The sequence below is a fragment of the Rhincodon typus genome, chromosome 18 (genome assembly GCF_021869965.1).
Source record: "Rhincodon typus isolate 14 chromosome 18, sRhiTyp1.1, whole genome shotgun sequence".
In the NCBI taxonomy this organism is placed as follows: Eukaryota; Metazoa; Chordata; class Chondrichthyes; order Orectolobiformes; family Rhincodontidae; genus Rhincodon; species Rhincodon typus.
This window is the reverse complement of record NC_063349.1, coordinates 938,858-953,714: the sequence shown is the minus strand read 5'-3', so window position 1 is coordinate 953,714 and position 14,857 is coordinate 938,858. Positions and strand designations below refer to the sequence as shown.

Below are 14,857 nucleotides of genomic sequence, written 5' to 3'. Positions count from 1 at the left end.
AGTCCTATATCTATCACCCCTCAATTTAAAGCTATGTCCCCTCGTGCTAGCCATCACCATCTGAGGAAAAAGGCTCCCACTGTCCACCCTATCTAATCCTCTGATCATCTTGTATGTCTCTATCAAGTCACCTCTTAACCTTCTTCTCTCTAACGAAAACAGCCTCAAGTCCCTCAGCCTTTCCTCATAAGACCTTCCCTCCATACCAGGCAACATTCTGGTAAATCTCCTCTGCACCCTTTCCAATGCTTCCACGTCCTTCCTGTAATGCGGTGACCCGAACTGTATGCAATACTCCACGTGCGGCCGCACCAGAGTTTTGTGCAGGTGCAACATGACCTCATGGCTCCGAAACTCAATCCCTCTACCAATAAGACCTAACACACCGTACGCCTTCTTAACAACGCTATCAACCTGGGTGGCAACTTTCAGTGATCTATGCACGTGGACACCGAGATCTCTCTGCTCATCCACACTACCAAGAATCTTACCATTAGCCCAGTACTCTGTATTCCTGTTACTCCTTCCAAAGTGAATCACCTCACACTTTTCCGCATTAACCTCCATTTGCCACCTCTCAGCCCAGCTCTGCAGCTTATCTATGTCCCTCTGTAACCTGCAACATCCTTCCGCACTATCCACAACTCCACCCACTTTGGTGTCATCCGCAAATTTACCAACCCATCCTTCTACGCCCTCATCCAGGTCATTTATAAAAATGACAAACAGCAGTGGCCCCAAAACAGATCCTTGAGGTACACCACTAGTAACTGAACTCCAGGATGAACATTTCCCATCAACCACCACCCTCTGTCTTCTTACAGATAGCCAATTTCTGATCCAAACCGCTAAATCACCCTCAATCCCATGCCTCCGTATTTTCTGCAATAACCTACCATGGGGAACCTTATCAAACACTTTACTGAAATCCATATACACCACATCAACCGCTTTACCCTCATCCACCTTCTCAAAGAACTCAATAAGGTTTGTGAGGCACGACCTACCCTTCACAAAACCGTGTTGACTGTCCCTAATCAAATTATTCCTTTCTAGATGATTATAAATCCTATCTCTTATAATCCTTTCCAACACTTTACCCACAACCGAAGTAAGGCTCACTGGTCTATAATTACCAGGGTTGTCTCTACTCCCCTTCTTGAACAAGGGGACAACATTTGCTAGTCTCCAGTCTTCTGGCACTATTCCTGTAGACAATGACGACATAAAGATCAAAGCCAAAGGCTCTGCAATCTCCTCTCTAGCTTCCCAGAGAATCCTAGGATAAATCCCATCCGGCCCAGGGGACTTATCTATTTTCACACCTTCCAGAATTGCTAGCAGCTCCTCCTTATGAACCTCAATCCCGTCTAGTCTAATAGACTGTATCTCAGTATTCTCCTCGACAACATTGTCTTTTTCCTGTGTGAATACTGACGAAAAATATTCATTTCGCGCCTCTCCTATCTCTTCAGACTCCACGCACAACTTCCTACTACTGTCCTTGACTGGCCCTAATCTTACTCTAGTCATTCTTTTATTCCTGACATACCTATAGAAAGCTTTAGGGTTTTCCTTGATCCTACCTGCTAAAGACTTCTCATGTCCCCTCCTGACTCCTCTTCGCTCTCTCTTTAGGTCCTTCCTGGCTAACTTGTAACTCTCAAGCGCCCTAACTGAGCCTTCACGCCTCATCTCTACATAAGCCTCCTTCTTCCTCTTGACAAGAGATTCAACTTCTTTAGTAAACCACGGTTCCCTCGCTCGACCACTTCCTCCCTACCTGACAGGTACATACTTCTCAAGGACACGCAGTAGCTGTTCCTTGAACAAACTCCACATTTCAATTGTGTCCAGCCCCTGCAGTTTCCTTCTCCATCCTATGCATCCTAAATCTTGCCTAATTGCCTCATAATTGCCTTTCCCCCAGCTATAACTCTTGCCCTGCGGTATATACCGATCCCTTTCCATCGCTAAAGTAAACGTAACCGAATTGTGGTCACTATCACCAAAGTGCTCACCTACCTCCAAATCTAACACCTGGCCTGGTTCATTACCCAGTACCAAATCCAATGTGGCCTCGCCTCTTGTTGGCCTATCTACATACTGTGTCAGGAAACCCTCCTGCACACATTGGACAAAAACTGACCCATCAAAAGTACTCGAACTATAGCGTTTCCAGTCAATATTTGGAAAGTTAAAGTCCCCCATAACAACTACATAACAACTATGAATTTAGTTACAAGGAAAAAAGAAGCATATGTAAAGTTAAGGAAGCTAAAATCGGACAGGGCCCATGAGGAATATAAAGAAAGCAGGAAAGAACTCAAGCAGGGAATTAGGACAGCAAGAGAGGGCCATGAAATGACCTTGGCAAGTCAGGTTATAGAGAATCCTAAGGCATTCCATACCTATATGAAAAACAAGAGGATAATTAGGGAGAAGGTAGGACCACTCAAGGATACAGGAGGGAAGTTCTGCTTGGAGGCCGAGGATGTGGGCAAGATCCTAAATGAGTAGTTTGCGTCAGTATTCACCTAGAAGAAGGATATGGAGGATAGTGAAATTTGTGTGGAGCATGCTAACATGCTAGGGGATTCTGAGATCAAGAAAGAAGTGGTGTTGAGTCTCTTGAAGAGCATTAAGGTGGCTAAGTCCCCAGGGCCCAAAAGTATCTACCTCAGATTGTTGAGAGAGACAAGATAGGAGATTTCTGGGGCCCTGACCAAGATCTTTGTATCCTCATTAGCCACTGGAGAGGTCCCAGAGGACTGGTGAGTAGCTAATGTTATTCCTCTGTTCAAGAAAGGAAATAGGGATAATCCGGGAAACTATAGACCAATGAGTCCTACATTGGTAGTTGGGAAGCTATTGGAAAGAATTCTTAGGGATAGGATTTACACGCATTTGGAAAAGCATGGTCAAATTAGGGACAGTCAGCATGGCTTTGTCTGGGGCAGATCATGTCTTACTAACTCGAGTGAATTTTTCAAGGAGGCGGTGAAGGTGATCAATGAGGCTAGAGCAGTGGATGTTGTTTACATGGATTTTAGTAAGGCTTTCAACAAGGCTCATCCAGAATATTAGGATGCATGGGATCCACGATGACTTGGCCACAGGGATTCAGAATTGCCTTACCAATTGAAGGCAGAGAGTAGTGGTGAAAGGCTGTTTTTCAGACTGGAGATCATGGCTAGTGATGTTGTGCAGGGATCCACACTGGCACCTCTGCTGTTTGTGAAATAAATAAATGACTGGGATGAAAATGTAGATAGGTGCGTTAGTAAGTTTGCAGATGATACAAAGATCAGTAGAGTTGTGGATAGAAGGTTGTCAAAGGATACAGTGGGATATAGATCAGTTGCAGATATGGGTGGTCAAATGGCAGATGGAGTTTAATACATGTAAGTGTGAGATGCTATGCTCTGGGAGATCAAATGTTAAGGATAAGTTTATAGTTAATGGCAGGACCCTGAACAGCATTGATGTAAGATCCACCTTGGGGTTCAAGTCCATAGTGCCCTGAAAGTGGCCAAGCAAGTAGATAGGGTGATGGCGCAGTTTTTCCGCCGCCTCCGCCTCCACGCTTACTTCTTTAACCGTGAACCTAACCCTCCCTCTACTGACCCCTTCTCCTGCTTCCAACACACCCCCTCCTCCTGGACACCACCCCAAGGCCTCCTACCCTCCCTCGACCTCTTCATCTCCAACTGCCGTCGAGACATCAATCGCCTCAACCTCTCCACCCCTCTCACCCACTCCAACCTCTCCCCCGCAGAACGTGCAGCCCTCCGCTCCCTCCGCTCCAATCCCAACCTCACCATAAAACCCGCGGACAAGGGAGGTGCAGTTGTAGTATGGCGCACTGACCTCTACATCGCCGAGGCCGGACGCCAACTCTCCGACACCTCCTCCTACCGCCCCCTTGATCATGACCCCACCCCTGAGCACCAAACCATCATCTCGCAAACCATCCACAACCTCATCACCTCAGGTGACCTCCCAGCCACGGCCTCCAACCTCATCGTTCCCCAACCTCGCACTGCCCGCTTCTATCTCCTTCCCAAAATCCACAAACCTGAATGCCCTGGTCGACCCATTGTCTCCGCCTGCTCCTGCCCCACCGAACTGATCTCCAACTATCTCGACTCCATTTTCTCCCCCTTGGTCCAGGAACTCCCTACCTATGTCCGTGACACCACCCACGCCCTCCACCTCCTCCAGAACTTCCAATTCCCCGGTCCCCAACACCTCATCTTTACCATGGACGTCCAGTCCCTCTACACCTGCATTCCCCATGCAGATGGCCTTAAGGCCCTCCACTCCTTCCTGTCCCGCAGGCCCGACCAGTCCCCCTCCACTGACACCCTCATCCGCTTAGCCGAACTCGTCCTCACACTCAACAACTTCTCTTTCAATTCCTCCCACTTCCTACAGACAAAGGGGGTAGCCATGGGTACCCGCATGGGCCCAAGCTACGCCTGCCTCTTTGTAGGTTACGTGGAACAATCCCTCTTCCGTACCTACACCGGCCCTAAACCCCACCTCTTCCTCCGTTACATTGATGACTGTATCGGTGCCGCCTCGTGCTCCCACGAGGAGCTCGAACAGTTCATACACTTCACTAACACCTTCCACCCCAACCTTAAATTTACCTGGACCATCTCTAACACCTCTCTCCCCTTCCTGGACCTCTCTGTCTCCATATTGGGCAACCACCTCGAAACCGATATTCATTTCAAGCCCACCGACTCCCACAGGCTTTTCTGATGAAGGGTCTAGGCCCGAAACGTCAGCCTCTCTGCTCCTATGATGCTGCTTGGCCTGCTGTGTTCATCCAGCCCTGCACCTTGTTGTCTGTGTATGGCGTAGTTGCCTTTCTTGGCCAGGGAATTGAGTACTAGAGTTAGGATGTCATGGCATGGTGGTGATGGCGACACACATGATAGGGGCATTTAAGAGACTTTCCGATAAGCACATGAATATGCAAGCAATGGGGGGAAATGGACCAAGGCCAGGCAGACGGGATTAGTTTAATTCGGCATCATGTTCGGCACAACATCGTGAGTTGAAGGGTCCGTTCCTGTGCTGTACAGTTCTATGTTCTAAGCACTTTAGCTAAGAAGCTATGAAATTAGGAAGGCAAAGAGGGGCCATGAAATGTTTGGCAGATGTGATTGAGCAAAACCCTACAGCATTTTATAAGTATATTAAGAGTAAGAAGATTACCAGGGAAATAGTGGGACTTAATAGAGACCAAAGAGGCAACCTGTGTGTGGAGCCAGTGGATATGGGTGAGATCTTAAATTAATACTTCTCATCTGTATTCACAAAGGAAAACAACATTGTAGCCACAGATATCAGTTGGGATGGTGAGGTTCTAGAGCATTCATTAGCCAGGGCGTAGAATATAGGAGCAAGAAAATCTTGTTACAACTTTATAAAACATTAGTTGATCCGTAGATGGAATACTGTGTGTAGTTCTGATCGCTACATTATCAGAAGGATGTGATTGCACTGGAGGCGGTGCAGAGGTGCGTTGGAAGGAAAATATCAGTTATGAGGAGGGACTGAATAGGCGAGGTTTGTCTTCCTTGAAGCAGAGGAGGCTGATTGAGGTATACAAAATTGTGAGAGGCATATAAAGGGTAGGTCTTGAGATTCTCTTCCGCATGGCAGACATGTCTAAGTCCAGAGAGCATAGGTTTAAGGTGAGTAAGTGATTCAGAGGGAATCAGAGGAGAAATTTGTTCACCCAGAAGATAGTAGAAATATGGAATGTGCTGCCTGAGGGGATGGTGGAGGCAGGTACTCCAGCAACATTTAAGAAGCAACTGAATGAACATTTAAAATGCCAGGGCACATTAGGTTATGGACCAAGTGCAGGTAAATGAGAATGGTGTTTGTTGGTTGACATAGACCTGGTGGGCTGAAGTGCCTGTTTCTACTATTTGAAACACTGTCCCCTTCAAACACTGACAGGACAGGCACAGGATGGATTTAAATACAGAGTATACCTCCCTCTACTCTTTTAAACTGAAAATAAAGTTCCTTCTATTATTTCAAACAGAACGTAAAGCTCCCTTGACACTGTCCCCATCAAACACTCCCAGGATAGGGATAGCACAGGGTTAGAGACAGCATAAAGCTTCCTCTGTACTTTTTATAACAAAGTCAAAATATTGAAACAGGCCCTGCTAGGGTACTATCAAAATCAAACACAAATTAACAGTTGAATGGAACCTTAGAGAACCAAGCAGAAACTTACTAAGTGAAAATAGTGTTGTCTGGGCCAGTGATGCACTCCAGCTCCCATGGCTGCCACCGGCCTCGAAAGGTCTTGATTGTGCCAATGAGTGCCGGGTGCTGCCTCTCCAGGGACACCCAAGCACAGATGTAACCATAAAAGAGGAGCAGACAGTCAGGAGCGATGAGCCCCTTTGCAGCCCACTGCCTGGACCTGTTAATGGCCATCTTGGTCAGACCCAGGAGCTGAGTCACGAGAAGGCCCTTAGACTTGTCTGTTCCTCCCCGGATAGCATGCCTGTAGATCAGGAGCATGGGGCTGAAGTGCAACCAAAATTTAAGCAGCAGCCCCTTCCAAAAGGGCTGCAGACAGAAACATTCAACATATATATGAAACACTGTCTCCTCCAGGCCACAGAACCTACACATGGCCTGGCACCCAGTGAATTTACTCAGTCTGTGTTTGCACAGGATTGCTGAGTGCAGCACTCTCCACCACAGCTCCATGATGGAAAAGAGGAGGATCCTTTTGTAGAGAGCCCTCCACTGAGAATCTACACCACTGGGGGACAAAACATCACACCAAGGTTATGTCCAGGTGGCGGGCGAAGGCGTAGCAGTGGAGAGTATGCAGCATCAGCCCGCACAGGTAACACCTCCAAAATTTAACCATTCGAAAGAGCACCAGGAGGATTTCCTTGAGACGGCTCAGATTGTGAGGCATCACGTCATAGGAGATGGTCCGTGATACATGGCCAACGTTGAGTTCCGGACAGACAGGGGTCAGTTTGTCTGCCCATCGCATGCCTGAGCCATTTTGATTTCACATGAAGTGTCAGGACCAAGCACCTCATTCCTCAGAATCCAGATGGCTCGGATCGCGAACTTGATGCCCTCTCAGCTGCTGCTTTTACTATCTGTTTTACCTTGGATTCCTGAGTCCTTCCACTCTGCCATACATTCCTCGACTCTGAGAATTAATAGCCCATTTACGTGAGACTGAAGATTGATGGTCAGCAGCCTCTTTGATACACAAACCAGTGCAACGGTTAGAGATGAAGGACTGGATTCTACAATGCCTTTGGTTGAAAGGTGTGCTGGATTTTCCCATGACAAAACCACACCCCGCCTCCAGCCATGGACATAACCCCGACCACTTCCTCACCTTGTTAAGAACTGTCTGATTATTTCCAACACCCACAAACCCAATTCACCTGGTTCTAGAAGACAACTTGTTCCCAGGGCACTGTCCCTTTTCAATGCAGTCCCAGCAGTGACCATTTCTCCTAGTTCCTGGAATGGGCTGCTGGGGGTGGTGATGGAGACAGGTACAAAAGGCGCACTTAAGGGACTTTTAGATAAGCACATGAATATGCAGGGAATGGAGGGATATGGACCAAGGGCAGGCAGAAGGGATTAGTTTAATTTGGCGTCTTGTTCAGCCCAACATCATGAGTCAAAGGACCCATTCCTATGCATCACAGTTCTCTGTTCCATGTAGTGGCGCTACTGAGTGCACAACAGTGTTAGCCCTCTGACTGGCCTCTTACTCTCAAATAGGTTCTTGCAAAGGGACAGGACCCCCAGAGGGGCAAATATGGCTGGAGTTTGCTGGCTACATTTAATTCAACCAGGTTTTTTACAAAATAAATAGTAAAAAATCTTGCATTTATATATTGCTGACGACACCACCATTGTAGGATGGATCTCAAACAACAATGAGACAGAATATAGGAAAGAGATTGAGTGCTTAGTGGCATGGTATAAAGACAAAAATCTCTCCCTCAATGTCAGCAAAACGAAAAAGTGATCATTGACTTCAGGAAGCAGAGTGGAGGGTACACCCCTGTCAATGGTGCTGAGATGGAGATAGTTCAGAGTGTCAAGTTCCTGGGAGAGATGATCACCAACAATCTGTCCTGGTCCACCCACGGTGACGTGACAGTCAAGAAAGCACAACAACGTCTCTATTTCTTCAGGAGGCTAAGGAAATTTGGCATGTCCACAAGGACTCTAACCAATTTTTATAGATGCAGGGTTGGATTTGTCTTGCGTTTTGTGTACAGGACATACTTGGACAATTTTCCACATTGTCGGGTAAATACCAGTGTTGTAACTGTTCTAGAACAGCTTAGCTAGGGGAGCGGCAAGTTCTGAACACAAGTCTTCAGTACTATTGCCAGAATATTGTCAGAGCCTGTAGCTTTTGCAGTATCCAGTGCCTCCAACTGTTTCTTTATATCACGTGGAGTGAATCGAATTGGCTGAAGACTGGTCTCTGTAATGCCCGGGACCACTGGAGGAGGCTGAGATAGATCATCCACTTGGTACTTGTGGCCGAAGAGAAACATACTTGACCTCATCCTTACTAATCTGCCAGCTGCAGTTGCATCTGTCCATGACAGTATCGGTAAGAGTGACTATCGCACAAGTCCTTGTGGAGACAAAGTCCCGCCTTCACGTTGAGAACAACCTCCATCATGTTGTGTGGCACTATCACCGTGCTAAATGGGACAGATTCGCACAGATCTAGCAACTCAAGACTGGGCATCCATGAGACGCTGTGGGCCATCAACAGCAGCAGAACTGTACTGCAGCGCAATCTGTAACCTCATGGCCAGACATATCCCCCTCTCAACCGTGACCATCAAACCAGGGGATCAATCCTGGTTCAATGGAGAGTGCAGGAGGGCATGTCAGGAACAGCACGAGGCATACCTGAAGATGAGGTACCAACCTGGTGAAGCCACCAAGTAGAACTACTTGCACGCCAAACAGCAAAAGCAGCAAGTGATAGACAGACCTAAGTGATCCCACAACCAACAGATCAGATCTAAGCTCTGCAGTCTTGCCACATCCAGTTGTGAATGGTGGTGAAATTAAACAACTCACTGGAGGAGGAGGCTGCACAACTTTCCACATCCTCAATGATAGAAGATCCCAGCACATCAGGGAAGAAGTGTTTAGTTCTGAAAGACTAATGGAGTTACAACAAAAAGATGAGACAGTAAAAGATGTATATCGTATAGCCTACTTGGAAAAGGAATCAGAATGAATTCCAGAATGTTATTACCTTAAGGCTCTCCTAAGGCAGAAATGCAGACCGTGGCAGGTTAGTGCAGGGGAAAAATGGGTGGTAGTTCACCAAATTGTGTTGCAGGTAGTATACAGGCAGGAAGAATTGCGGGTAGTACACAAATTACCTGTAGGAGATCATCTAGAGTGAGGAAGAGTCAGCTAAGATACAAAAATATTTCTATCACCCTGGATTACATAAAGATATGGTTGAATTTTGCTGTACCTGTCATACAAGTCAAATACTACGAAGGCCACCGGCAGCATAGAAACCAGTGCCTTTGATGCCAATTCCTGCATTTGAAGAATGTTTCTTGCGGGTTATGATTGATTGTGTAGGTCTCCTCCCTAAAACCAAAAGTGGGAACCAGTATTTGCTAACTGTAATGGATGAGTCTACCAGGTTTCCAGAGGCAATTCCATTACGGAATGTCAAGGTAAAAAAGGTTCTGGAGGAGTTTTTGCTTTCTTTACCCGTTATGGACTACCCAGGGACAGTCAGTCAGACCAAGGGTCCAATTTTACTGCCAAACTATTTAAGGAGGTCGTGAATAGTTTAGGCATCCAACAGTTTAAATCAAGTGCGTACCATCCTGAATCCCAGGGAGCATTGGAAAGGTAGCATCAGACCCTAAAGACTATGCTGAGGGCTTATTGCCAGGATTACACCAATGATTGGGATAAAGATATCCCATTTATATTATTTGCCATTAGAGATGCCCCAAATGAATCAACGCAGTTTACACCATTTGAATTGATATTCGAACACGAAGTAAGAAGGACTTTAAAATTAATTAAGGAAAAGGTGATAGGTCCAAATTCAGAGATCTCACAGTTGGATTATGTATCTGAGGTGAGAGAAACCAAGTCAATGAATTACCTAGACAACATCTAAAGGTGGCACAGCATCTAATGAAGCAAAAAGCAGATAAGAAATCTAAAATTCATACATTTGCCAGTGGGGATAAAGCATTGGTGTTGTTACCAGTAGAAGGAGAGCCCTTCAAAGCAAGATTTAGTGGTCCCTATCAGATTGAGAAGAAGTTAAGTCACTTTAATTATCTGGTAAATATGCCAGATAGGGAAAAAAAATTATCGGGTATGACGTGTACATGCTGAAACCTTACAATGACCGGGAGAGCAAACCAGAGAAACTGTTTTAGTTACTGCCACTCAGAGTGAGGAATCAAATTCAGATGATTTGGATTTTGATGTGCTTCAGAATAAATTTTGAGGAAGTCCTTAAAGAATGGGATAGGATAGTAAGCAATCTGTCTCAGGAACAGAGAACTGAATTGCAACACTATGAGGACATATGTAGAAATAGAATGGGGAGGCCTAATACTATAGTACATGTAATTGATGCAGGGATTGCTGTTCCAATAAAACAACACCCCTACAGGCTTAATCCTCTCAAAGCAGCACAAGTACAGAAAGAAGTGGAAGCGATGCTCCAAGAAGACATTGTCAAGCCAAGTCAAAGCGAGTGGAGTTCACTAATCGTGTTGGTTCCCAAACCTTATGGGACTCAACAATTCTGCGTAGATTATTGGAAGGTCAGCACCATGAGTAAATCAGCCTCATACCCAATTTCAAGGCTGGAGGACAGTGTGCAAAAAGTTGGACAACCCACTTACATCACAAAGTTGGACTTACTTCGCTGTTTTTGGCAAGTACCTTTGTCAGAGAGAGCAAAAGAAGTTTCGGCATTTGTAACCCCAAATGGGCTGTATCAATTTAAATTAATGCCCTTTTAATGAAAAATGCACCAGCCACATTTCGAAGACTTATGAAGAGAGTTGTGGCAGGATTGACTAACTGAGCCATCTATATAGATCACGTAGTGATCTTTAGCCATTCAGGGGCAGATCACATGGTGCATTTCACAGAGCTATGGAAAGCAGAGTTGGTCATAAACTTGGCAAAGACAGAATTCGCAAAGGCGGAAGTGATGTTCTTAGGACACAACATCGGACACAGGCAAATGACACCAAGGAACATGAAGACGAAGGCTATCGAGGAGTTTCCAAGACCATCCTCAGAGAAGGAAGTGCTACGATTTTTGGGACTGAGTGGAACTACAGGAAATTTGTACTAAACTTCAGTATCGTGGTGGCACTGCTGATGGATTTTTTGAAGAAAAGCACAAAATTTCAGTGGCTAGAACAATGCCAGGAGTCATTTGAGAATTTTAAAAGCAGTGTTAACCACTGCAGCAGTTATAGTCATACAAATTTCGTGAAACCCTTTGAAGTCACTATTGACGCAAGTGATGTAGGGGTTGGAGCTGTGTTGTTCATAGATCATCTTAGAATCCCTATAGTGTGAAAGCAGGTCCTTTGGCCCAACATGTCCACACCGGCCTGAGAGCATCCCCCTATAACCCTCCTAATCTACACATCGCTGAACACTACGGGCAATTTAGCATGGCCAATCCACCTAGCCTGTATATCTTTGGATTGTGGGAGGAAATCAGAGCACCTGGAGGAAACCCACACAGACACAGGGAGAACATGTAAACTCCACACAGACAGTCACCTGAGGGTGGAATCAAACCCGGTCCCTGCCGCTGTGAGGTAGCAGTGCTAACCACTGAGCCACCATACTGCCCACTATTTTACTACTAGTTGTTACAGGAGGATGACTGTGGAATTGTTAGGCCAATCAGTTATTTTGCAAAGAAATTCAGTAGCCACAGGAGAAAATATTCAACAGTTGAAAAAGAGTTATTGAGTTTGGTATTGGCCTTTTACAGCATTTTAATGTTTATGTTGCAAACAGTATATCGGAGACGTTTGTGTACACTGATCACAACCTTTTGATATTTTTGCAAAGATTTAGATAAGAACACCAGACTATTTCATTGGAGTCTTATGTTACAAGCATTTAATTTACAAATTGTACATGTTGCAGGTTGTGAAAATGTTATTGCAGATGCATTATCACGGGTTTAGAAGGAAAACGTGTACACAAGACAGAAACTGCAGTGTTCAATATTATATATGTGTATTTAGAATTAGTATGAAATGTGTAACTCTAGATTAATGACCTATGTATCTAGAAATAATGGCGTGAAGATTTAGGGAAAAAAAGCCATCTTTTCATGATGATGGTTCTGTTTTTTCTCAAGGGGGAGGTGTTGTGAAGTAGGGTATAGTACTTGTGGGTTGGAAGTCAGGACATTACGATTTGCTTGTACAATTATAGGGGGAGAAATTGTGTGGTCCCTTTAAAAGATTATTTGTTTTTTTTATAGGCTTGGAGATTTTAAAATAATGTCTGCAGGCAGCAGCAGATGCACAGAGTTCTTGACATTGGTACATTGTGTCAAAAGGCTATACTGTTAACAGGCAAATCAGCATTTTTACCAAGAAAACAGGTGTTTGAATTTAGCCAATTAATTTAAACCAGCCCTAGATACCAAAACCCAATTAAATTTAAATCTGATGGTTTTGACAACCTCAGGCTAATCCTATTGTAAGAAATTAATAGATCTCCAGGGTATAAAAGAAGAGGGCATTTGAAAATCAGGTTGAGAGCAAACTGCCATTTGTTAGAGAACAGCTCTCAACAGCCAACAGCTCTAAAGAAAAAGAAAATCACTGACTCTCACAGAAATCTCTAAGATCTCGGAGTAAGCACCATCTAAATAAAGGACTACGGCACACTTAGCTAAGAATTTGACAAAAAAAGGCATTCCTGACTGGAGGATATTGGAGAAGGCGAGACTTATCCTGGCTGTACTTTCAAGACATTAAGCTTTAATTTATTTTTATTGATTTGGTTTATACAAAAGGTTTTATATCTATTGGAACAGCATACCATTAGAATTTTGTTTTATTCAGGAATAGTTAGTAGTTAAGTGGGAATTGTTTGATTTGTTAGTAGTTCTGTTAATTTGTTAACAATTAGAGTTACTTGTTGATTGTAGAGTGACTGTCATTTCATTTCACCTCCCCTGCTCCGTAATACCATCAAATATTCATTCTGATCCTTCTCTCTGCACTTGGTCTGCAGCTGTAACACTGTTTTCTGCACTATGTTGTGCTATCCTGATGCACTTTTGTATGGTACCATCTGCTTATATAGCACGCAAAACAACACAGTTCACTGTATCTTAGTACATGTGACAACAATAAATCAATCAATAAATATTGCCTTTCATAATGTCAGTGTATCTCAAAATGAGGAGTCGGTCTGCACACAGTAACATCCTACAAACAGTAATGAAGTAATGAGCAGGTCATCTGTTTTCTTGACATTGGTGTCCTGGCTAATATTTATCCTTTAACCTATGAGAGCTCCGCATTTACAAAATAATTTATAGGTGTCAGTACGCATGGATTTACCTGGATTAACTGGATTAATTGTCTAGTTGAATGTTCTGAGCCTGTGCTGGTTATCGGGCCCAATGACGGATTCCAGACTGAGGCAATGTAATGAAATCAGTTTGTTTCTTTGTACAGTGCCCGGGAGCTTGAGCTAGAGGATCGGCAGAGCCGGTTGCAACAGGAACTCCGTGAGCGCATGGCCATAGATGGTATGTACTCAGTCCTCACTTTACTCTGTTCACTAGCTGACAGTCAGATTGGACAGATGAGCTTCAATATGTTTCAGCATGGAGCTTCAAGCAGGACAGACTGAAGCTGGAAGGGGAGAGGACATTGTTCCTGGGTGCAGCCTCCACTTTCTATAAAGAAACCAACAACTTTTTGGGGAAATGGTTATTCCTAGAGTAGTCAAGACAAAGATTCCAGCAACCAAGTGTGGAAGACCCCATCTCTGTAGACCCCATCCAGGAGGATGTGCCCAGAAAGTATTCCAGGCTGAGGAAGAATTCCAAGGTGGTGTCTAATTCCATGGTCTTGAACCTTCTCTGTTTACAGGTGTGGTGCCAGAACACTGGAGGATATTAACATTTGTTTGAAAAGATACATAATAGGCAAGGATATCTGATGTAGTCTTTAAGTATTTTATCAAGGTTCCTGTGCAGCAGTCTGGACAATAAATTAAAAGTCCAAATTAAATTAAATTGCAAATTTAAAGTACAGGCAAAGTGACAATTCCAATCTAAATGGATCAGAGGCAATACCTAAGGGGAAATGATTAATTGGAAGCTGTTTCCTGGGGTTGCACAGGACTCGGAACTGGTTCCCTTTCTGTTTGTGGTATGTCAGTGATTTATAAGTTTGAAGACAATGCAAGAATTTGGCAGTGTGGTTGATAGCAAGAAATCAGCAAACTGCTGGAAGATATCAATGCAATGATGCAGGGGGATGCAAGGGGGATGTCTGTAAGCAGTGAAAGGGAAAGAGCAGGAACTCACTGCTCACAAGGATTTCAAAAGGAAATTGAATGGGTAAAATAAATTCACTAGATTACAGTGCGCAAACAGATGAATTAGGTGACTACAGTGAGCTAACAGTGGAATTAAGTTGATTGGACTGCTCTACAAAGAACAGGCATGCTTTCAATGGGCTGAATGATCTCCTTTATGCCTCCATGGCTCAATAGTAAGGTAGGTGGAACAGTGGCC

General features: G+C 44.5%; 1 protein-coding gene across 1 annotated transcript in view; it reads left to right on the top strand.

The window, feature by feature from the left end:
* mical3a (microtubule associated monooxygenase, calponin and LIM domain containing 3a) overlaps positions 1–14,262 on the top strand; it is a 385,628-nt gene extending 371,366 nt beyond the window's left edge. The window contains exons 34-35 of the mRNA XM_048607801.1: positions 13,788–13,861; positions 13,939–14,262. Coding sequence (XP_048463758.1) covers positions 13,788–13,861; positions 13,939–14,060 — 196 coding nt within the window. The 3' untranslated portion in view covers positions 14,061–14,262. The remainder of the gene's footprint in view (positions 1–13,787; positions 13,862–13,938) is intronic.
* Positions 14,263–14,857: the final 595 nt, after the last annotated feature.